This window comes from Silurus meridionalis, chromosome 23, assembly GCF_014805685.1.
Source record: "Silurus meridionalis isolate SWU-2019-XX chromosome 23, ASM1480568v1, whole genome shotgun sequence".
Lineage (NCBI taxonomy): Eukaryota > Metazoa > Chordata > Actinopteri > Siluriformes > Siluridae > Silurus > Silurus meridionalis.
In genome coordinates, this window is record NC_060906.1 from 22,324,126 (window position 1) to 22,348,812 (window position 24,687).

Here is a 24,687-nt window from a genome sequence, read left to right on the forward strand (position 1 = left end):
TGCCTACATTTCAAATTCCCAGGAATATCGTTAAGCATTTTAGTAGGTTAATATCGACTCTTCTGTTAGAGATGATGTACGCGGCGGTGCTGCTGCGGCTCCAGTGAAAGGAGACGTGTTGAATTGCGTTCATTGGGTTTCTTGCTTTATGGTATCTATTCGATTCTGTCTGTGATGTGGCGCTCTGTTCTACTGCCTTTCTCTCGAATATTGATGGGTTCTATAGACGTGGAGTCATAACGAAGGTATAAACAGGTGGATTGACTCAGGTAGGACACCACTGAAGACCGAGAGGTGAAATTGTGAAATGCACGCCCTTGTTGCTGATATATACAGTACAAGACGTCTGGAGTTTCCAGTGTCAGCGCTTTGTCTCAGGGACAAAGGATCTTATTTACAGCTTTGCCTTTTCTCAGGAACATGATCAAGCAGCCATTTTGTACAGTGTGTAATCGATTCTTTCATTTCTGTCTCCTCACGTCATCTCGGCCCCCTTCCCTTGTTTCTGTAGGAGTGTCCCAGAGACGACCTTTGACCTGCACGGGGACGTTCACGGCGGCGCAGCGCTCCCAACCAGCAAGGTGTGGTTTTTTTTTTTTTTTTGTGTGTGTTGCTATTAGGGTTGCAAAATTCCAGGAATTTTCAAGACTGGAAAATTTCCACAGGAATTAATGTGAATAAACTGGGAATTGATCATTTTAACTTTTGCCCATAACAGGGAACGTAAATGTAGTTTGAAAAAAATCTTCCAAGATATATTTTGGACCAGAAAACCAGATTTATTGCAATTTCAGTTGCATTTCTATATTCATCAATCACATGCACACAGCACACTTACTGCAGGGAAACAGGAATATTATAGCCACAGTTCTGCACTGGAATTTTGGAAGTTGGAAGTTTACATCCATTTAAGCAAGTTTTGATATTACATGTGTAAATTTATTTGATGGATGGTTTTAAAGTTGAACAAATAGCAACATGTGTTTATACAGCAGCCAGTAAATCAGATATGCTAAATGTTAACTGGCACTAATTCACAATTCATGATAGTCCTACAATTTCCTTCTGCTTCCCAGTTTTTTCTGTTTACATACAGAGGTACAATACTGTCTAAAAGTGTCGACACATTACAACCTTTTTATGTTCTTAAAAGAAGTCTGCAATTATTTGATAAAAAATACAGAATGAAACTGCAATATTGTGAAATATTTATTAGGAAATATCTATTTGTTCTACTAAAATCAGAGTAAATCAGTCAAAATTCAATTCTTTTAAAATCTGTATTAGTTTGCATGAGTGTTAACTTCTAAATTTTTTTTTTTTGAGTCTTAAATTTTAGTTCTAATTCAAATTGTATTTGTCACATTCATAGAGTACAACATGTAGTAAACCGCTTTTTTACGACTGTCCAACTTGTAAACATGAAAAAGAAATACAATATAAAGATGACAATTAAAACAAATAACATAAAAATTAATAAAATAAAGAGTAAAAGTATATTAAAATGTGATCTGACTATAAAGTATGAAAAGGTTAAGAATAAAAAAAGAAATTATATACAGATGCCCCCTACTTTACGAACTTTTCACTTTACGAACTTTCACTGATACGAACAAACCTGTCCTCAAAGTGAAAATTGTCGAAAAAATTCAAAAAGAAGGAGAGTGGCCGCGAGCAAGTCGTCTACCGTAACTGTAACTGAGTCTACATGATGCGCACTGGACTCGGAACAATGAATTTTTTTAAGTGAATTTCTTTTATTCATTTTTATACTTTATTTTATTACTTAATACAAAATATTGTTGACAGTATTCCAATAATTTAGATTAGTTTTTGTATATTTTATTGTTTATTTGATAGTATTTATAGCTCTTACATCATTAGCAGATGTGCGTAGTCAATAACGAACACAGTAACAACTTACGAACAAATTCATGCTACGATCGGCCGTTCAGAGCGTAACTCGTTCGTAAGGTGTGGAGCGTCTGTATATACTGTATATATAAATATATATATCTATTTTTTCTGTTGTGGTTGTTATTCAAATTGTTTTAGTTTTTGTCTAGTTTTAGATAAGAATTTTAGAGAAATACTCAATGCATTACAATTGAACGAAACCTATTTGGTTTTATTCGAGTAAATTGACTGTAGATTTAGTCGATTAAATTTAAGATTTCGTTCAGTTGTAATGCATTAATTATTTCCAAACTCTTTATATATTCCTGGAGAAACATCTGTTAATATGAATGATGTTAAGCTTTAAAACTGTACTGCAGCCAAACTTTTGTGACATAATATTTAATAATAAATAATCTTTATTTTAGTAAAAACAAAAAAATCTTCTCCTAAAAAAAATCAAGTATTAATTAATGTTTATATTTAGTTTTTATGATATTTGTCAATTAGATGTTTATTCTTCTTTCCTTTGGAACAGTTTTTTTTGTTTGTTGTTTTGTTACTGACTCAACAGTAGAACAAAGTCCTCATTCTGAGCATCCAATCCATTTCTCTATGGCTTCTTCCTTTGGTTTGCATTCATGGCAGCTTCTGAACAAACTAAATATTTGTTTGTATATGATACAGGTGTACCCCCACACACACACACACCCACACACACACACACACACACCCACACACACACACACACACACACACACACATACCGAATTTCAACCCTGGTTGCTAGCATGAATGTTTATGTAGTGTGTGTTGCTTTTATGATTGTGTATCGTGTTGTATCTGACTGCGTGTGTTTGGTTTTAGAGCTCTGGAAAGCTGGACATGGATCGCTCTGGGAACATTGGGGAGAGAGGCATGGTGAAGCCCATGATCCGAGCAGAACCCGATTTCGCAAAGCATGATGGGAGGTGAGAGTTCAGTACAGCACTTACACTCTGTAGTAAAGGTGTGGGGGTTATGTGTGTGTTATGTACCATGTTGTATGTTTGTTCTGTGTGTGTGTGTGTGTGTGTGTGTGTGTGTGTGTGTGTGTGTTCTTGGGATTAGATATAAATATGTATACCAAATATGTGACACCGTAAAGAAAAAGTGTGTAGATTTGGTGTGTACTAAAGAAGTGTGTCGTGTAGATTTAATGTAGAAGAAATGTGTTGTGTGTAGAGTTGGTGTGTACTAAAGAAGTGTGTAGATTTGGTGTGTACTAAAGAAGTGTGTTGTGTGTAGATTTGGTGTGTAGTGTGTAGATTTAATGTGTAGAAGAAGTGTGTTGTGTAGATTTAATGTGTCAAGATGTGTGTTGTGTGTAGAGTTGATGTGTACTAAAGAAGTGTGTAGATTTGGTGTGTACTGAAGTGTGTTGTGTAGATTTGGTGTGTAGTGTGTAGATTTAATGTGTAGAAGAAGTGTGTTGTGTGTAGATTTTTGTAGGAAGTGTGTTGTGTGTAGGTTTGGTGTGTAGAAGAAGTGTGTTGTGTGTATGTTTGGTGTGAAGAAGTGTGGTGTGTGTAGATTTGTTGTAGAGAAGAAGCGTGTTGTGTGTAGGTTTGGTGTGTAGAAGTGGTGTGTTGTGTGTAGATTTGTTGCAGAGAAGAAGTGTGTTGTGTGTAGATTTGGTGGGTAGAGAAGTGTGTTGTGTGTAGAAAGAGGAAGTGCATTGTGTATGTAGACTAAGTGTATAGAGGAAGTGTGTTGTGTATTAGAGGAAGTGTGCTGTGTGTGTTGAGACAAAGTGTGTTGTGTATCAGAGGAAGCGTGTTGTGTGTTGAAACAAAGTGTGTTGTGTATAAGAGGAAGTGTGTGTGTGTATAGACAGTAAGTGTGTTGTGTATAAGAGGAATTGTGTGTGTGTGTGTGTGTGTATAGACAGTAAGTGTGTTGTGTATAAGAGGACGTGTGTGTTTGTGTGTGTGTATAGACAGAAAGTGTTGTGTATAAGAGGAAGTGTGTGTGTGTGTGTGTGTGTGTGTGTGTGTGTGTGTGTGTGTGTGTATAGACAGTAAGTGTGTTGTGTATAAGAGGAAGCGTGTGTTTGTGTTGGAATGAATTGTGTATAAAACCTGATCTGTTCCTCTGTCATGAGCGCCATGGATACCTGAATCCACCTGTGCAGTCTACTCATCTATAATACAGTATTACTGCACCTGCACACACACACACACACACACACACACACACGCGGGGGGGCAGCATGCTGTATGGAGGAAGAGGAGCAGCAGAACTGGAGCGCAGTGTATCTGTGGACAGTGGAGTGAACTCTGAGTGTGTGTACTGGTTCACTGAGCGTCTGTTTCCTCCTCACAGGCCCCATGATGGCCCCGAGCTCACACTGCCCGCCAGCATCGAGTTCAGGGACAACTGTAAGTACACACACACACACACACACACTTATATCCGATGTTCTTTTTTTGCTAGTGTGTGTGTGTGTGTGTGTGTGTGTGTGTGTGTGTGTGTGTTCTCAGCCCACTTTATAACGTGCTGTTAGATGTGTGCTGTGTTTCAGTTTTGCAGCTGGACTGGAACTGAAGCGTTTTTTTTTCCCCGCTCGACACAGTCAGACTTCAGAGCCACAAATCAACAACCGAATGTGTTTTTAGAGTGCAGCTGAGGGAAAAATCAATCCGTCAGCCAATACATGGTCGATATTACCCATGGTTCATTCACTCTACAGCTTTAGTGTAGGAGTGTATATAATCTATATAAAGAGACACAACGTGCACAGGGTGCACACGGGCATAAGATGAATGAGGGGCACAGTGTGAATGAGTGGCACAGTCTGAGTGATGGTTTGAGTTTTACAGTCTGAATGACAGTACTAATGGCACAGTCTGAATGGCTGTGAAATGACATTTCAGTATTAAACCGAGTGAAAGACTTTTGGGATGTTATCTGGGTGAAATGAGCAGATGGCTCGTGGTCACGCTGCTTGCTGATAAAAAGCCATGCTTCATTAGAGGATGTTTGTTAGCCTCGAGGGAGTTCATACTGTTAACTCTCTTCCATTACACTCAGAGTAAAGAGCACACTACTGCACACTACCGCACACTACAGTACACTACAGCACACTACAGTACACAACTGCACACTCTTGCACACTACGGCACACTACTGCACTGTACAGCACACCACTGCACACTACAGCACACTTCTGCACACTACTGCAAACTACAGCACACTACTGCACACTACAGCACACTACTGTACATTACTGCACATTACAGCACACTACTGCACATTACAGCACACTACTGCACACTACTGTACATTACAGCACAATACTGCACACACTACTGCACACACTACTGTACATTACAGCACATTACAGCACAATACTGCACACACTACTGCACATTACAGCACACTACTGCACACTACAGCACATTACAGCACACCACAGCACCACAGCACACCACTGCACATTACAGCACACTACTGCACACTACAGCACATTACAGCACACCACAGCACACCACAGCACACCACAGCACACCACAGCACACTACAGCACACTACAGCACACTACAGCACATTACAGCACACCACTGCACACTACTGCACACCACAGCACACTACAGCACACTACTGCACATTACAGCACACTACTGTACATTACAGCACAATACTGCACACACTACTGCACATTACAGCACACTACTGCACACACTACTGCACACTACTGCACACTACTGCACACTACTGCACACTACTGCACACTACTGCACACTACAGCACTACTGCACACTACTGCACATTACAGCACACACTGCACATTACAGCACACTACTGCACATTACAGCACACTACAGCACACTACTGCACACTACTGCACATTACAGCACACTACTGCACATTACAGCACACTACAGCACATTACAGCACACTACTGCACACTACTGCACATTACAGCACACTACAGCACACTACAGCACACTACAGCACACTACTGCACACTACAGCACACTACTGCACATTACAGCACACTACTGCACACTACAGCACACTACTGCACATTACAGCACACTACTGCACACTACTGCACATTACAGCACACTACTGCACATTACAGCACACTACTGCACATTACAGCACACTACTGCACTACTGCACACTACAGCACACTACAGCACACTACAGCACACTACACACTACTGCACTACAGCACACTACTGCACATTACAGCACACTACAGCACATTACAGCACACTACTGCACATTACAGCACACTACAGCACACTACTGCACACTACAGCACACTACTGCACACTACAGCACACTACTGCACACTACAGCACACTACTGCACATTACAGCACACTACTGCACATTACAGCACACTACTGCACACTACTGCACACTACTGCACACTACTGCACATTACTGCACACTACTGCACATTACAGCACACTACTGCACACTACTGCACACTACTGCACATTACAGCACATAACTGAACTGGCGTTTGTTTTATGGGCTTCTTTCTACAGCTCTCATGCAAAATGTGTGTGTCAGTTGCAGCATTGTGTTTGAGGTTTTTAATCACCATACTGTCATTCTTGTTAGGGGGAAAGACTGCTAACCAATCATAAACAACCACACATTTTTATGTACTGCATAATATAATATACAATTATAATATCAATCTCTACACTGACTGAATAGAATTTTTAAAGATGTAAAGCAGATACCATTCAACTAAATTATAATGTCAAATATATGCGGTGGTATCAAAAAGATTCGAGCCTAGTTTAGTAACAAGCCAACAGATGGCAGCACAAGGCTCAACACACAGTCACAGGGAGCACTGACCTTCATAAGTCAATGTGCCAAAAGACATCGTCTTGTGAACATCTGATGCTGTGCATCTGTTGCTATTCTGGGGACTGTTTGGAAGCCGATAGTGTGTAAACACAGATAAATAAAGTACTGTGTTGTAAACAGAGCTAGTTTCGATACGTTTGAATAGCTGTTCATCTCCAGAGTGAAGTATATGGTGTGCAAAGGCCTAATAAACCAGCGTCTGTGTGTAGTGATAGTGATGCTGTGCTGTTTGCTCAACTCTGACACTACATTAGCATCGTACGTGTTTAGTGTTTAGCAGCTCATGACTGCACGATTGTGTCTCATTCACCTGCTTTACATTTTATCACAACAAGAAGAGGATGATTCTGCAGGAGCTTCTGGTGGATGTAAATGTCCATGTAAAACATCAACAGGCTCCAGTGTATTACTGTAGTGTGTGAGAGAGAAAACAGACCACGGACCAGGTGATGAGTTAATATCTGGACTCCTCCTTACGCCTGTTTATAGAAGACCAGCGGAAACATGCAAACTGGGGAAGTAAAAACACTATATCGGACGTTGTATGGTCAAAAGTTTGTGGACACCTGAGTATAATTTGTGTGCTTTTTTTTGGTTGATCTTATTCCACATCTAGTCCCTATTTGCTGTTAAAATAACCTCCACTCTTCCTGGGAGATGTTCCACTAGATTTGGTTTCAGGTTTGTAGGAAAAATTTGGGGTGGAAACGGCAGGTGTCCTAATACTTTTTTTCTAATCGTATATATTTTATCAGGCCATGTCTCAGATTCACCACAAGGTGGCAGTGATGATGATCTCCTAGTCATGTAATAACCATTGTTCATTTTTGCCCTGATTGACTGTGCATTAGTTGTGTGTGTGTGTGTGTGTGTGTGTGTGTGTGTGTGTGTGTGTGTGTGTGTGTGTGTGTGTGTGTGTGTGTTTTTAATGCTCACCGGGAGAGTCCTGACTCCCAGACACAGTCCTTCCAAGACACAGGAACTTCATGACAATGTTATCACACACACTACTCTGTCTTTTTTCACCATAAGAAACTTTTTAAAGTGTGTGAACAACGAGGCTACGTGCAGTTGCCATGCGATCCGGACCTGAAGGCGCTTTCACACACACACACACACACACACACACACAGTGTGGAAACATGTTTAGCCGAACCATGGTGTGTTTTATTTTCCGCCTCACTTTCATACGTAGTCATTACCTCAGTGATAAAGGGATCTGATCATGAATTCTAGAGCAGGAAGTGAATCGCATCTGCAGTGTCATTTTTTTTTTTTTTCGTAGGCAAAAAGTCAATATCCACAACAAGAAATTAAGGATAGGATAAAAAATATATATACTGTATATATGACTACTTTATATATAACTTAAAGTTAACTACTTTTTTTTTATATATATATATCACGTGCCACTTATTTAGCGCCGACTCTGTATTTTCGATCCAACAATGAAAATGTTTTGAGTACATTCAAGCCCACACATAGAATACAGATTAACATGGCAGAGGTAGAGCTGTAACTTCCTGCACACAAAACAGGAAAAGAACATCTGGAACATCGAATTGCACAACTGCTTCCTATGTATCTTTAATGTATCATATCGTTCACAATTCTCAGCTGAAGATGCTTTCCTGTCAGCAATCATCAACTACACCAACAGCTCCACCGTACACTTCAAGCTGTCCCCTACTTACGTCCTCTACATGACCTGCCGCTACGTGCTCTCCAGCCACTACCGGCCCGACATCAGCGCGTCGGAGCGCACGCACAAAGTCATCGCCATCGTCAACAAGATGGTGAGCATGATGGAAGGAGTGATCCAGGTGAGTTTCCGGCCGCACCACAGACCCCGACGCGCTCCCTCCGCAGTAGCTAATGAGCTGGTTTAGCATCATCACGCACTCAGTGTAAAGCGTCCTGCGCTAATACAATCCGCATTTTATATCCTCTCCTATATCATATATATCCCTGTGTTAATCCTGATTTCAGGCCACGCCTCCTCGGCGTAACCCGCGTGTCTGACGGTGCTAAACTGGCCGATCTTAGCCTCGTGATTATGACGTACAGGGTGTAGTTTGTCGTAGCAGCTCTTGTAGGTGTAGTGTTTAAGGCATGGCCGACATCACAGCTCTAATCATGGCCCTTATGTATGTGAAGGTGTTGTTCTGTGTGGTGTGTGTTCGTCTGCGTGTGTTTTCCCTGCTCGTCTCGTCGTAACTTTCAAAAAAACGCTAGCAGGTTTAGACGTGACCGTGCTGCCGTGCGAAAAGGATTCGAAATATAATTATAGTTATAGCTGGACAAAGGTTTTGGGACACCTGACTTTTCCACCCATATGTTGTTGTTCTTACAAAGATGCACAATTCTGCTCCAGCATCACAACGCCTCTGTGGTCATGAAGATATGCTTTACATGGGATTGTGTAGAAGATCTCCTGCTGTAGAGCTCCAAACCTATTGAACACCTTTGGGATGAACGAGGTGGAAAATCTAGTAGAACATCTGCCCAGAAGAGTAGAGCTTATTATAACAAAATGTTGACTTAAGGTGGAATGAGATGTTCTAAAAACAATCACAATCTTGTGGTCAGGTGTCCACAAACTTTTGGTCAGAAGGTTACCGCTTTACCTTTAAGCTTCCCAAATCATTAGTACTGGAGACTCTATAAAAGGTTTGAGGCTGGTTTTGTAACATGCCAGCAGATGGCAGCACAAGGCTGCACACACAATCACAGGGAGCACCTTAAAAAAAAAAGCACCTTTTTGAAAAAGAACCACATATGACAGGTCCGGTGTCCCAATAACTTTGGCAATATCTTCCGGGATGTTACTGTAGAAAAATGGGTGTTTCAAAGTTTCAAAGCCTCGTGACCAATCAGAATCATTAAATTATGATTGAATCGCTCGCTAGTAAAGATGAAAAAAATTCGTGACTTTTCTTCAAGAATTATAGCAAAAAATGCATCGATTCGGTGTGTGTATAAAGGGAATGTGTGTGTGTGTGTGTGTGTGTGTGTGTGTGTGTGTGTGTGTGTGTGTGTGTGTGTGTGTGTGTGCATGCCTGTGATATCTCTGTCCATGCCACGGTCATTTGTTGACAGTCTCTCTCTCTGTCCTGTCGGATGTTTGTTCCCCCTCTTCCCACTCCTCCTCTCTCTGCAGGAGATTCCTGAAGGTGACCAGGTAGGAGACTGTACTGCCAGGGAGAGCTGTCTATCTCTCTGTCTATCTCTTTCTCTCTCTCTCTTCTCATCCCCCTTTCTTTCCCACTCTTCAGTTAGCTTGGCTTAGTCTTACATCCCTTCGCCCCCCCTTTCCCATTCTTCCATAATGAAAAACTTTGCCAATAATCCCTCCATCAGCAGCCGGACACACTAAAAAAAAACAAAAATACAAAATAAAACCAAACAACATTAATAACATTAAACTCGAGCGTAACCCTTTTCATCAAGGACCATGTGATACTAAACCTCCGATCTCTGACTTGTGGCAGCATTTTTTTTAATTCTGGCATCTCCATGTTACCTTCTGCTTCCTGCACTTCAGCGTGGATGCGAGACAAACCCGCGTTCTGTTGCTTTTTTATTTCTGTTTCTTATCTTTTTTTTTTTTTTTTTTTTTTTTTTTTTGGAAATAATTAATTTCGTTGTCTGTGGTTAACGTTCTCATTCCTCTGAATGCATTCTGTGGCTGAAACCAGAAAGGGGGGGGGTTGGGAGGGGGGTTGGGGTTGGGGCGTCGCCGTCAGAGGGAAACGTGAGCGTGTGTATGACGGTTATGATTGTATGGTATACACAAGGTTCCAGTTCAACAAACGTGTGTGTGTGTGTTTCTGGGCCGTGTGTATCCCTTGCTATGTACTGGGGCCTTCGGAACTCCATAGCAACCAGACACTGCTCTGTTAAATGCCTTATTCTGTTAGTGTTTGGGTTTTTTACTTTTTTTTCTCCACTGCACATGAACCAGTGCTTGAGGTTGTAGGTCATTTTATTACATTTTTAGCAACTTTAAAAACAGCAGTTACCATGGCAACTGTTGCAGCACTTGTTCATATCCCAAAATAAAATAAACCGGGTGTTTTTTCTTACGCCGGAAGAAGTTTTTTGGTCGCCAGATACGTGGGTGTGGCTTACTGTAAATCAGCTATACCAGGGGTCCACAGGACTGCATATCATTTGGTATCGGGTGGCACAAGAAAAACGTCTCTGTAAAGATTTCATTTAGATTTTATTTCCGTTTGATTCACTTTTGTAGTCCGCGGGGTGTTTTATTTAAAAATTAAATAAATAAAAATCTCTGTTTACGCCAATTTCCCCACAGTTGTTTTAGTCTGTTTTTTTATGCATCGAAATATTGAGACAATACTATAGAAATGCAACTGTCCTCTAAAAATAACTCAGAATCTTACAGTACATGTTGGAATCCATGTTTCCCCTCAATGAGCCGCAGCTCCAGCAGCTTTAATGCAGCCCCAGACCATGATGATACCACCACCATGCTTTACTGTAGACAAGACACAATTTTCTTGGTTCTCATCACCAGGGTGTTATTACACATGTTGGACACCATCTGAGCCAAAACAAGATTATCTTAGTCTCATCAGACCACAGGACATGGTTCCAGTAATTCATGTTCTTGGGCAGGTCGTCTTCAGCAAACTGTTTGCAGACTTTCTTGTGAGCAGCTTCAGAAGAGGCTCCTTCTGGAACGATGAACGACGGTGTGTGGCGTTCGGTCTGAGAGCACTGACAAGTGGACCTCCTATTCTTTAACCTCTGAAGCAATGCTGCAGCACTCATGTGTCCGTTTTTTGAAGCAGCTTCTGCCCCTGACGCACAGCACAAGGACTCGACTTGGGTGGACCCTTGTGAGGTCTGTTCCGAGTGGAACCCGTCTTGGAAAACTTCTGTATGACCCTGACCACTGTACTGTAACTCAGTTTCAGGGTGATACTGATCTTCTTACAGCCTCAGCATCTTTGTGGAGAGCAACAATTCTAATTCTCACATCCTCAGAGACTCTTTACCATGAGGTCCATGTTGAACATCCAGTGGTCAGTATGAGAGAATTAGACTCAAAGCACTGAATATTAACTGCTCTAATACAAGATAGACAACTTTGTCTGGTCTTGTCATGCAGACAAAAACGTAAACATGATGAATAGGACGTGTGGCTCTGCATGTTTACACGTGTTACAGCTGTTATCACTTCTGTTGGCAAATATTTTGACAATAATGGTTGTATGGACTGTACTGGTATACAAGCTGCACCATCTGAGTTACGATGGCACGACTATTACAATTATTCAATTGTAATATTCTTTTACACAAGTGTGAAGGAAATCGGGGAGATGCTATAACTCCGGTAGAAAACGTTTGCTCGATTCGGCCCATCAAAATGCTGACGCGTTACAATTTTCAAAACCTGATCAATGAATGTAAATGACCTGGAGGATTTACTGTAGGGGGCGCTCTAGCTTTTCCTTTATTTCCTGTTGAACACGAGACCTCCAGGTGGAGGCTTTGATACCAGATACATATCTAAAGTAAAAAAGCAGATACAGGCGATCGGAGCCAAAGGTTCTGGTTCTTTGTGCAGTGGGAAAAGCCGAACCATTCCCTGTGGTATCGGGAAGGTTCCAGCGAGTTGGGGACAGATCGGTGAGGTCTCCACTCAGCCTGTGCGGTGTCTGGTTGTGAGGGAGCGAGTGTGGGTCAGACAGGGGCTCGAGTCTGTCCTGGGACTGCTGCTGCTTCTTGTGGCTGTGAGAACCCCTCTCCTGGCCCTGGTCACTTTGTCCCCAAGCTGTGTGTAACACATTCAATCTCTCCTGCAGAAGCAGAAAAACATCGCTGGCGCTCTGGCCTTCTGGATGGCCAACGCCTCCGAGCTGCTCAACTTCATCAAGCAGGACAAAGATCTGTGCCGCATCACACTGGACGCCCAGGACGTCCTCGCTCACCTCGTCCAGATGGCCTTCAAGTGAGTGTCCTTCAAGTGAAAAACACACAGGCATGGACTATAGATAGAGTGAACACTCATATCACATAATGCACTGCTATCTGTCTGTCTGTCTGTCTGTCTGATTACTATCTCTGTCTGTCTGTCTGTTGGTCTGTCTGATTACTGTCAGTCTGTCTGATTACCATCTGTCTGTCTGTCTGTCTGTCTGTTGGTCTGTCTGTCTGTCTGATTACTATCTATCTATCTATCTATCTATCTATCTATCTATCTATCTATCTATCTATCTATCTATCTATTCGTCTGTCTGTCTATCTAGCTAGCTAGCTATATAACTATATATAACTTATTTATCTATCTATTGATCACTAGACATCTATCTATGTATCTATATAGGTTTTCATGTTCATCTGACAGTCTGTCTGTTCTTTTTCCTCTTTATCTCAATATGGACTATTTATCCATTGTCTGTCTGGTTTTTTTTTTTTTGTGCATCTGATTATCTCTCTCTCTCTCTCTCTCTCTCTCTCTCTCTCTCTCTCTCTCTCTCTCTCTCTCTCTCTCTTTATATATACAAATATTGTGTATGTTGTAAAGCATATGTGCATGGAGTCGGCTTTGTGCACAGCTCATTAGATGTAGCATGTTCCATCCAGCATGACAAAGACGTCCTATAAATTTGTGCACCCCAACAGTTTGGTGAACAACCACATGTGTTCGGGGAAAGTCGGGGGTCCCAATACTTTTGTCCCTACAGTGTATTTTATAGCTGTTTTTTTCTCCTCAGGTATCTGGTTCATTGCCTGCAGTCGGATCTGAATAATTACATGCCGGCGTTCCTCGATGATCCTGAAGAACAAAACCCACAGAGACCCAAGATTGGTGAGATTCTCTTACACACACACACACACACACACACACACACACACACACACACACACAGAGATCTGAAGTCTGATCTCAATTGATATGGTGAAGATTTCTGATCATAAGGTTGTGAGTTTGAATCCCACCACCTCAAAGCTGTCACTGCTGGGCCCTTGAGTAAGGCCCTTAACCCTCAGTTGTATAAATAAGAGCTTGTAAGCCGCTCTGGATGTGAGTGATGTGGTAAAGCGGCAGCTGTAGTGTTTTATAAATACCCCACAGTTCATAGCTGAAGGCTCTCAACCCTCAACTGCTCAGTTGGAATTCACTCTGAATAAGAGTCTGCCAAATGCTATAAATCTAAATACAGCTGATGGGGCAAAAAGAATAAAACATCTCTTTGAGCAGAGCAGTTTATTAGAGTTATCTGATTTGTAGTTTAAAAAAAAAAATTTAGTAAATTATTTTTTAGTTTTAATTTATTACTTTTTAATGATTGTCTAAATAAAACAATTCATCATCTGATTTGTATTTTAACTTAAAAAAAAAAGAAAAATATTTGTACTTTTTAATTACTTTTTTTAATTAAATAAATAACTTTTTTTTAAATAAATATTATATTATAAAATATTTACTACCTTTTACATCTCTGGGATTTTTATTTAGGAGGGGCATAGAAGGGTACTTTTAAAAATAATTCTATGGTTTAGAGACAGTGGTATTGAGTAGAAGACAGGAGGTGGAGGTGGAGCTGGAGGTAGCAGAGCTGAAGATGTTGAGATGTACGTTGGGAGTGACGACGATGGCCAGGATTAATACCGAGTTTATTAGAGGGACAGCACATGTAGGAGTTTTGGAGACAAGGTGAGGGAGGCGAGATTGAGATGGTTTGGACATGTGCAGAGGAGGGACATGGGACATGTATATCAGTAGGAGAATGCTGAGGATGGAGCCACCAGGTAGGAGGAAAAGAGGAAGACCAAGGAGGAGGTTTATGATGTTGTGAGGGAAGACATGCTGGTAGTTGGTGTGAAAGAGGCAGATGCAGAGGACAGAGGGGTGTGGAGACAGATGATCCGCTGTGGCCCCCCTAATGGTAGCAGCCGAAAGAAGAAGAAGTAGTTTTTTTTAATTATTTTAATTTAATTTACATTTTTTTAATTATACTATTTAATAATTATTTGATCTATTTATTAAATTATTATTATAAATAGATCTTTTTATTTAAACCATTAAATCTATTTATAAAGTAATTCATTTGTTACATAATAATTTTTTAAATGACAAAACCAAAACAGGGCAACAGAGCAAATGAACAGTTTATTGATTAAACTACTGGAACTGGAATTGTGTTGCTTTTCATATGTGGCCGTGTGTGTGTGTGTGTGTGTGTGTGTGTGTGTGTCTGTCTGTCTGTGTGTGTGTGTTCACAATCCTTTCTGAATTCCTGCCTGTGATATAAAGTAGTCGTGCTGTAACCGTATTTCCTGGGTTCCTGTCCCACAGAGGACGTGCTGCACACGCTGACAGGCGCCATGTCTCTGCTGCGGCGTTGCCGTGTGAACGCGGCTCTCACTATCCAGCTGTTCTCACAGCTCTTCCACTTCGTCAACATGTGGCTGTTTAACAAGCTGGTGACCGAATCCGACTCGGGCCTGTGCTCGCACTACTGGGGCGCCATCCTGCGGCAGCAGCTCAGCCACATCGAGGCCTGGGCTGAGAAACAGGGCCTGGAGCTCGCTGCAGATTGCCACCTCAGCCGTATAGTGCAGGTACACACACACACACACACACACACACACACACACACACACTGTAACCTGAGATATTCATATTAGCACTCCAATAACACCTCATGAAAGTACCCACTTTCTGAGATCCTCATTTTTGTGGCTTATTTTTATGATCCACATCTGGATCCTGGTATTTTTTGGCCCATTTTTCATGCCAAAATTGCTCAGAATCATCACCACTGGTATGCGACAGTTTCCAGGTTCAAGGATCGAGCTTTAGGTTTGAACTCGGCTTTAACCCTTTAACACACTAACATTTCATTTACATGTGTTGCATATGGCAGATGTTCAATCCAGAAAAGCATCCTGATGCTAATTTAAATACTGCTGGACGAGATACACTAATATGAACAAAGGTTTGTGGACATCTGTGCATAAGTTTCATGCTTTTTTGAGCTTTTCATTCCATACTTAGTCCCCATTTGCTCTAATCATATCCTATATTTTGTGGATATATTTTTGTGCTTATACATCCACAAGGGCTTTATTAAAGTCAGGTACTGATTCATCGGTTTCGCTGATCAATAACGATAGTTTTTCCGGGTTGCGTTATACAGTACGGGAGCGGCCTCTAGAGTCAGATCACTGACAACACGAGCTGCATATTTGACATGTCTGTTTTTGGATGTTTTTATTTATATGTAGTGTAACTTTTTGTTTCAGGTTGAATGCATGTCTTTTGTTTCCTTCATATTTATCAATATAATATTAATATATTCATATTTATTTCATTTAGCACATTTTCATGGGAGAGCCTATATAATTGTTTCTTCCCATATGGCTGGAAAAGTCACATTTCCCAATACTTCTGGTCCTTTGATGCTGTTTAAAGACTGCTAGTGAATCAGATGTTTGAACATCAAGTTGAAGTTCATTCCTCACTTAGGTGACTGAAATAAGAACAAGGTCAAGGTCACACCAAGATCAAATGTCTGGGATAGTTTTTAATTCAAAAGCTTGCATCCTGTTGTTTTTTTTTCCACACCGAGATGCTGTTTACACATCTTCAGGAATGTTCTTCAGGAACTTCAGGCCCATTGTTCAGCACTGGAGGCTTTCATTTATTTTTCTAACCAAACCCTGACTGATACCTTTCCAGAACTTTGTCCTGGATTGTTTTGAGAGTTTTCATGATTTGTTTTTATTTAGATAGGTTCTCTACTGAACACTGGGTACCCTTACAGGTACATGTGCATTTATACAAAGATCTCACACACAATGATGGACCTTGACTTCACAAAGGCTGAACCTGGTACCAGAACTAATACACGGTTTTGAGCACAATGGAAATGAATAGTGTAGTATTATTTTATGATTTATATTTGTGAATAATTTTATATGAATGTTGTTCCAGACGTAGATTCATGATGTATATAATATGGTGGTCAATATCAGTTTCTGCTTCCGTTTTGAACGTCCCATTCCACCTTTGCTCTCTTCTGGGTAGATGTTTCAATAGATTTTGGAGTGTATATACACAATCTCCCTCTTTCATATCTTTCCAGGCAACGACTCTCCTCACCATGGACAAGTACTCCATGCAGGACGTCCAGACTATCAACAACACGTGCTTCAAGCTCAACTCTCTGCAGCTTAATGCCCTCATGAGCAACTACCACTGTGCCCCGGATGAGCCCTACATCCCCCCTGTGAGTGATCTGTCTGTCTGTCTGTCTGTCTATTCGTCTTTCTGTCTATTTCTCTAGCGAGCTAGCTAAATAAATAAATATATATAGCTTATCTGTCTGAAAACGGTTCTCCAGTGGTTCCTGATGAGGTGAGGATAATTGCGGGTTTGGTGTTTGGTGCAGGAGCTGATTGATCACGTGGTGGCCGTGGCAGAGAACACGGCGGACGAGCTGGCTCGCAGCGACGGCCGAGAGGTCCAGCTGGAGGAGGATCCCGACCTGCAGCTCCCCTTCCTGCTGCCGGAGGACGGCTACTCGTGTGACGTGGTCCGAAACATTCCCAACGGCTTCCAGGAGTTCCTGGATCCGCTCTGTCAGAGAGGTAGGAAGCAGGGAGGGAAGGGATGATGCTTGGGTAACCTTCCGGATCCACTCTGTCAGAGAGGTAGGATGCAGGGAGGGAAGGGATGGAGCTCAGGTAATGTTCCTGGATCCGCTCTGTCAGAGAGGTAGGATGCAGGGAGGTAAGGGTTGTTTTCTGGAACGTTACTGGATCCGCTCTGTCAGAGAGGTGGGACGCAGGGAGGGAAGGGTTGTTTTCTGGGAACGTTCTGGGAGCCGGTCGTGGTCAGTAAGTTCAGCTTATTTATTTAAAGCTGATGTGAGAGCAAAGGAATGTGCACGGCTACGTTCTCACAGAGGCAGAACTGTTTGTAGTTTGATCAAAAACTAACACAGATAAGTGAGTGTGTTGTGATACTGTGTGTGTGTGTGTGTGTGTGTGTGTGTGTGTGTGTGTGTGTGTGTGTGTGTGTGTGTGAGAATGATCTCCAGGATTGAGGTGTAAATTAAATGCGTGTGTGGACTTGCTTTTATGTCTTTTTAGGTTTTTGCCGTCTGACTCCTTATCCTCGTTCTCCCGGAACCTGGACCGTCTACTTCGAAGGAGCCGACTGCGATAGTCACTTCTCTGCGGATAACTCCGACCTGGTGGGTCACATGACACGATACACACACACACACACACACACACACACACACACACACAAGGAAACAGGATATGCGTTCTACTATTTGATATCCAAAGACAGTAATGTTCACAAACACCTCGTTCGGTATCGCGCGTGTCCTTCGACACATCCGTGATTAGATTTTTGGTCCGATCCTCAGCGTCCTGGTAATCAGACACATCTCAGGGGTTGTGAACGAGCCACAGACCTACCTCAGTGTGTTAGATTACAGTCAACAACGCTCCCACTGCTGCGCCTAATTAGTGACCAGAGCACTGGAAATCATAGCTTTCTGTTCACCCTAATCGCACTAAAGCCCCCTGAATTGCACTGCTACCCCCTGTAATTGCCCTGGTGTTTTCTCCTGCTGTGGTTTGTGCGCACCGTGCCCTAACACGGAAACAGAGCCCGGGCCTCGTCGGCTTCTGACCACTCCCAAGCAGGAGCCAGCTTTTAGCATCCCAGTGCCATCCAGCCTCTGATTAACTCAGCCTGGCCACACACCAGACAGACCCGCCCCCGCACTCACCCTGCCCTCAACCCTGCCCCCGCCCCCCGCCCTCATCTCAGACGACTTCTTAATGATCTCATTCATGTTGTGGTGGAGCTCGTCTCAATGCTCTCCACCTTTCATCTTAAAGCACTGCTGTGTCAAACTGCTGCACAGGGCTTTCACTGTTTCTCTCTCACACACACACACACACACACACACACACACACACACACACACACACACACACACACACACACACAGATCCATCTCTCTCATTCTTTCTCTTGCTCTCTTGTTCCTCTCTATCTTTTTGCTGATTGATTTATCTATCTATCTATCTATCTATCTATCTATCTATCTATTGTGCAAAATCTGTCCATCTGTCTCTATCTATCGATTTATTGATTGTTCTCGCTCTCTCTCTCTCTCTCTCACACACACACACACACACACACACACACACACACACACACACACACACACACTCTCTCTCTCTCTCTCTCTCTCTCTCTCTCTCTCTCTCTATTGAATGTTATTAAAAGGCATCAGTCAGAAATTCTCGACACAAAAGTTCACCCATCGGTGTGTAATCCATCAAATGCTACATCCAACATTCTGCCTTTGCTTCAAGAAGTTTAATAGGGACTGGGAGTCCCACACACAGTCTGCCCCGCCCCTCCTGCTCTGCCCCGCCCTGCTCCTGCCCTGCTAAACTCCCAGCCTGCACCATGTTCTGCTCGATCTCTCAAAGCTTTGCTCTGGTTTGTATTGTTATTTATCATTTGCGCAGATCCAAAGTGGACCTTTCTTCCACAGAAAAGACCACCAATGACCTTCCCTTTGACTTCCAGGTTAGGATTGGATGTTAGATTGGATTTTAGGTTGGACGTTAGATTGGACTTTAGGTTGGATTTTAGATTGGACGTCAGGTTAGAGGTCAGATTGAACATTAGATTGGGTGTTAGTTGGGAAATCTCTTGTCAATAAGCCAAAAAACAGCAGCGCGTCCTTTTTTCAGAGAAACCACAAAGTGATAAACGTCACATTGTCCCACTGGGAGGTGAAGCTCTAACATCTGCGTATTTACTGTTTTCCCACTTAAACCATAAACATGAATGAACTGTACACAAAGCGTCCTGGAAGCAACAGGAGATGTTCACTTTGCTGCTCCTCTCCATGCTACCAGATCCAGTAATCAAACCTTAGAGAGTCCTTCTCTCTTTCCCTCTCTTTCTCTCTCTGTGGCCCATGTGGAAGGCGAGTTTGGCGCTCGGCATCGCTGACGCATATGGCTTTCATTCCTGACTCGGCTCCAGCAGCCGCCGTTTCTCCTTGCGGTCGGGCCTCTCTCCGAGGAACAACCGCCGCTCTGCCCCTCGCCTCGCCCTGCCTCCTCCTTCTCCTCCTCCTCGTATTCTTCCTCCTCTTCTTCCTCAGCTCGACTAGTCTGGTGCAGAACCAGCCACGAGACAGCTCCTGAGATCCAGTGCTTCTGCCCTAACCTTTTTTTGTTTACTTTTTTTTTTTGCTTTTTTCATAGCCAATGAGGAAGGAACCTGAGGTCGTGACTGTGACGTTGAAGAAGCACAATGGCATGGGCCTCAGCATCGTCGCCGCCAAGGTAAGGAGAGCTGAAGCTTAAATATTTACATATCCATTGAGTTTAATTAACTTCATAACAGGGTCTGTGTTCTGAAATGGTTTATTTATAAAGATTTTTATTAATAGCATCCTGTGTCACGTAGACAAACAGAACTCAGATTTCTATATACCTCCATTGTAAGTCTGGAATTTTCCTCTTATTTAGTGGGGAATGAAAATCAGGTGTCTCTGCTTAACCAGAATGTTCCTCTAGACAGGAGTTTCCATGCTCTCAGCAGAACTCCGCTATCACTAAATATCACCAAGTGTGTTTGGACAACAAACATTAGAAAGTTGAAGTCCGAGGGCGAAGGAGCGTTTCAGAGGCTGTGTGGCGTAGGGGGCAGGGCTCTGAGGTGCTCTACTTAAATCCAGCATTTGTGTGTGTGTGTGTGTGTGTGTTTGAGAGTTTTATCATGTGTTTAGTCTACTCAGCCCCTCCTTCATGACTCTCTGTGAAAATCTCACGCCGGTGCCGAAAGCCTTTCAAGTCAAACCGAAGATTCCAGCTCGAACTCGATTTTACAAACCGAAGCCGAGCACCGGAAAACGCGAATAACATGCAAACACACACTTTTGCCCTGAACAGGATTTGCATCTGTATGAGGAAACTGAAACGTTAGGAATAAACCATTATAGTGTGTGCGGTGGGGGTGGAGACGACAAGGAGGATTACACCACAGCAACAAGCTCATGATCTCGCAAACACCTAAACAAAATACACCGTGTGGGCAAAAGTATCTGGACAACGGACCACCAATCACAAAGCTCTGATCACATTTTTCAGTTATTGTGTCGGGGGATCAACGTGGAGGAGACAGATATGATTATACGAGAAAAGATGTCCTGCTATAGATCTCCTGAACACCTTTGAGATAAATGTGAACGCTGACTGCACTCCTCACCTCACCTACCTGACTTTTTGGCTGAATGAGAACAAATCTCCACAAGAGGAACATCTTCCCAGACGAGTGGAGCTGTTAAATGAGAGGACGAATAAATGTGGAACGGGTTTTCCATGCGTTCTTCTGGTCAGCTGTCACAATTGGTTCTTTTTGCATGTAACATCAAAGCAGTAGCTCATTGGATGAGATGATCAGAAGGTCGTTCGATCAAATTCCCTGCACCGAAACCGGTGGGGGCCCTTAAACAAGGCCCCCTTATCCTTCGATTGCTCAGCTTTAGAAATGTATATGAGAAAATGTCAATTCAATTGAGACGGTCGTTGCTATAGCAACGCTTCAACCTACCCGAGCATGCTGTTGGCAGAAAATGCAATGGTGGAGCTGCACCACGTATTTTCCCGAAGAAACACATGCCGAAGTGTTTTTATTTCCTTTTACACAACAGGAAACAGGTCTTAAATTAGGATTTGTATGAGGAAAAGGTACTATTTATCTGTTTCTGTTTACGGTTCATGGAAACAGGTTCCTGTTATCGCTTGCGTTATAACGGCTGTAGAAGAAGCTTCAGCTCGGGAAGCTCGTCGTATCTCCAGTGACTTTTTGTCTTTCTTCTTTCTTTTTTAAGCACTCGTTTTTTTGTGTGTGTGTAAAGCACACACACACACACACACAGTAAAACAGCAGTATCTGGGTTGCTGCTTTAGAAGATTTTTAAGGAACAGCTCATCTCCAGATGTGACACGGTCCTGAGAAGGAGCTTCAGAGGCTGAAGTAGGGAAAGGGGGAGCAAGTGAAAGGTTGGAGGCTATCCTGAAGTGTTTTTCTAACTTCTATTTTGAAACAGAGGGAGGGAGGGACGGAGCGAGGGAGGAAAAGGGAGGGAGAGAGAGAGAGAGAGAGAGAGAGAGAGAGAGAGAGAGGTGGAGTAATGATAGGTTTGTCCCGGTGTGTAGAGCAGCACAAAAAGTTCACTCAGACTCCTTCGTGCTCCAAAACGGATTTTCTTTTTGGTTCTTCTGGAACCAGCTTCGACTTCAGAATGTAGAGATGAGGCCGAGCTCAGACGGCTTCCTCAGATCGGATCGGATCGGATCACCTGGGGAACGTGTTACTTTTGGAGCAACCGTGTCGCGCTCAGATTCTTCTAACAGCCAGAGCGGAGTTTTTGCAGCATGTGGTTTTCTGTGGTCGGGAGGAAAGACCAGTCGGTAAGACGCTGCTTATGTGTGTGTGTGTGTGTGTGTGTGTGTGTGTGTGTGTGTGTGTGTGTGTGTGTGTGTGTGAGGAAACCCTGGCAGATGTTCAGAGCTGGTGGAATCTAAAAGGAAACAGTAGCGCAGACGTATTCATTCCAGTGATTAATTTTATGATCGTCCAAACCGATTCATCTCTTCAGGTGGCTTTCTGGGGGAAAAAAAAAACCACACGATTTTCTTTCTGTGTGAAATTCGAGGTGTTGGGAAAGTGCAAAAGTTTGTGTACCCTTTCAACAAAACAAAATCGAACCCGACACCAACCTGAGACCGTTGGCATAAACAATCCCAAGGTTGTGAATTTTTTCTTTAATGTCAAAAAGTATTACAGCCTCTTACAATATTATTGTTTTTTTTTTTTTAATCCTTTTAGAGTTGCATTTGATGTTGCAGACGTCCAATAAACGATTTATTTATTATGATGTTTTCCTGTAGAATGAGACTCGCGGTTACAAAACCCTGACACTGGAGAATCCTTTTTATTTTTCATGTTAATCGTCTTCTATAGAAAAAAAGACACCATATATGAAGATGGTCTTAGATGTTTTTTGCTCCAGTGAGCTTTATAATGTGGAAATAATAACCTGGGACAAACCTGGGATTTGAAAAGCTGTGTTTTAGAAAAAAAATCAACACGTTCTGGCCAATCAGAGGACAGATTTTAAGATGAAAGACGGGTCACAACGAAGGCGTCCCTCTGAAATCGTTTATTTGTGTCACGTTTTTAGTTTTTCATTCGGAGATAATGAAGTACAGCTACTTTTCTGTCTATACAAAAACTTTAGGGGGTACAAACTTTCGCGGTTATTTCTGTTTGAAGCCGCTGTCCGATTTTTGTAAAAAACAAATTTGCTTTGTTATTTTGCTGCACTTGGACTGTATGAGCACATTTTTTTGTTGTTATTTATTAGCTATAATTATAAGGCATAAAATAGAGCTTTAGGGGGTTACAAACTTTTGCACTCAACTCTATTTCTTTGTATAATCGCAAAATTAATGGTTAAAAAGAAGATCCTGCACCCACAGACACACTCAAACTTCTATCAGGAACCGGAGAAGTGTTCGTGTTCTCGTCCCCACATTTTTCCCCAAACACTTTCCAGGACAGGAATCTTTTCCCACTCGCACCTCCGTCTCTCGTGAACACTCTTCAGCCCTTTCTGTTTTTGTTTGTACAAAGTGCAGCACAATAGCACCGTGACTTCCCTCTCGCTAGGTTCCTCCACCTCCTGGCCCCTTTTTTTTTTTTGTTCGTGCACCGCACAAATAACAATAGCAGGATATAACTTCATGCAGATTTCTGCACTTCCTGAACACTGGGATTCTACAAGATTCTAAACGTGAATCCACACCTGGACTGACGTTTTTTTTCTGCTCTCGGGGCTTTATGGAGATCTCTTTATATGAGGTCCTTGTAGTCACGAAGCCTCTCCAGATGCTCGCTGCATGTTCACCACTTCACCACTATTCCCCCGAGAGGACTTTTAGTTCGGATGTTTCTGCTGTGCTCTTCTGGTCTTCAGATTGGATTTTTGGTCGCATACATGTGGCTGGGGAAGAGATCTTTTAACAGCTGGTAGATGTAGTATCTTAAACTTGACAGAGTCTTCGTTTACTGCTCTCACGTCTGGCTGGCTGTCTGGCTGTCTGGGTCACATTTTTTTGACATTGTGTTCATTCCAAAGTCGAGTAGAGCTGAACTGTTTGGAAGATGTATTTACATTATGGCAGATTGCATTTACTTTAGGGCATTTTTCAGATGTCCTTATTCAGTGCGACACATAAGGTCAAGGGCCTTGCTCAGGGGCCCAAGAGGTGACATTATAGGCATTCAGGAGACATCTTTATTCAGAGTCCTTATTCATCAGGTTAAGGTCCTTGCCCAGGGCCCCAACAGGTGACATTTAAGGCATTTGGCAGACACCGTTATTCAGAGTGACACCTCCAGTCAAGGGCCTTGTTCAGGGGCCCAAGAGGTGGCAGATTCCTTTATCCAGAGGAACACAGCGAGTTAAGGTCATTGCTCAGGGGCCCAACAGGTGACATTTAAGGCATTTGGCAGACACTGCCGGTTAAGGGCCTTGCTCAGGAGCCCAATGGGTTTCAAATTACATTTACATTTAAGGTATTTGGCAGAAACCCTAATCCAGAGCAACACAGTGGGTGAAGGGCCTTGCTCAGGTACTGAGACGTACTAAAGATCCAGCGACTAGACTCGAATTTCTTTAAAGCAAGAATTTCTTTTTTTTTTTTTTTTTTTTTTTGTGGGTGCTGAACCGGTTTGTTCCAGACTATAGACTTAACGTGTAACATGATGACACGCCCTCATCTCATCCTGACGTGGTAATATGGAAATTAGCTTATG

At 42.5% G+C, this 24,687-nt stretch overlaps 1 protein-coding gene across 1 annotated transcript in view; it reads left to right on the forward strand.

Moving 5' to 3' along the window:
• Positions 1-24,687, forward strand: part of afdna (afadin, adherens junction formation factor a) — a 101,544-nt gene that overhangs the window by 49,064 nt on the left and 27,793 nt on the right. Inside the window, 12 exon segments of the mRNA XM_046836695.1 lie at positions 512-581; positions 2,764-2,867; positions 4,261-4,316; positions 8,391-8,596; positions 9,934-9,954; positions 12,608-12,753; positions 13,520-13,614; positions 15,106-15,371; positions 16,898-17,041; positions 17,204-17,402; positions 17,907-18,010; positions 20,064-20,144. Coding sequence (XP_046692651.1) covers positions 512-581; positions 2,764-2,867; positions 4,261-4,316; positions 8,391-8,596; positions 9,934-9,954; positions 12,608-12,753; positions 13,520-13,614; positions 15,106-15,371; positions 16,898-17,041; positions 17,204-17,402; positions 17,907-18,010; positions 20,064-20,144 — 1,492 coding nt within the window.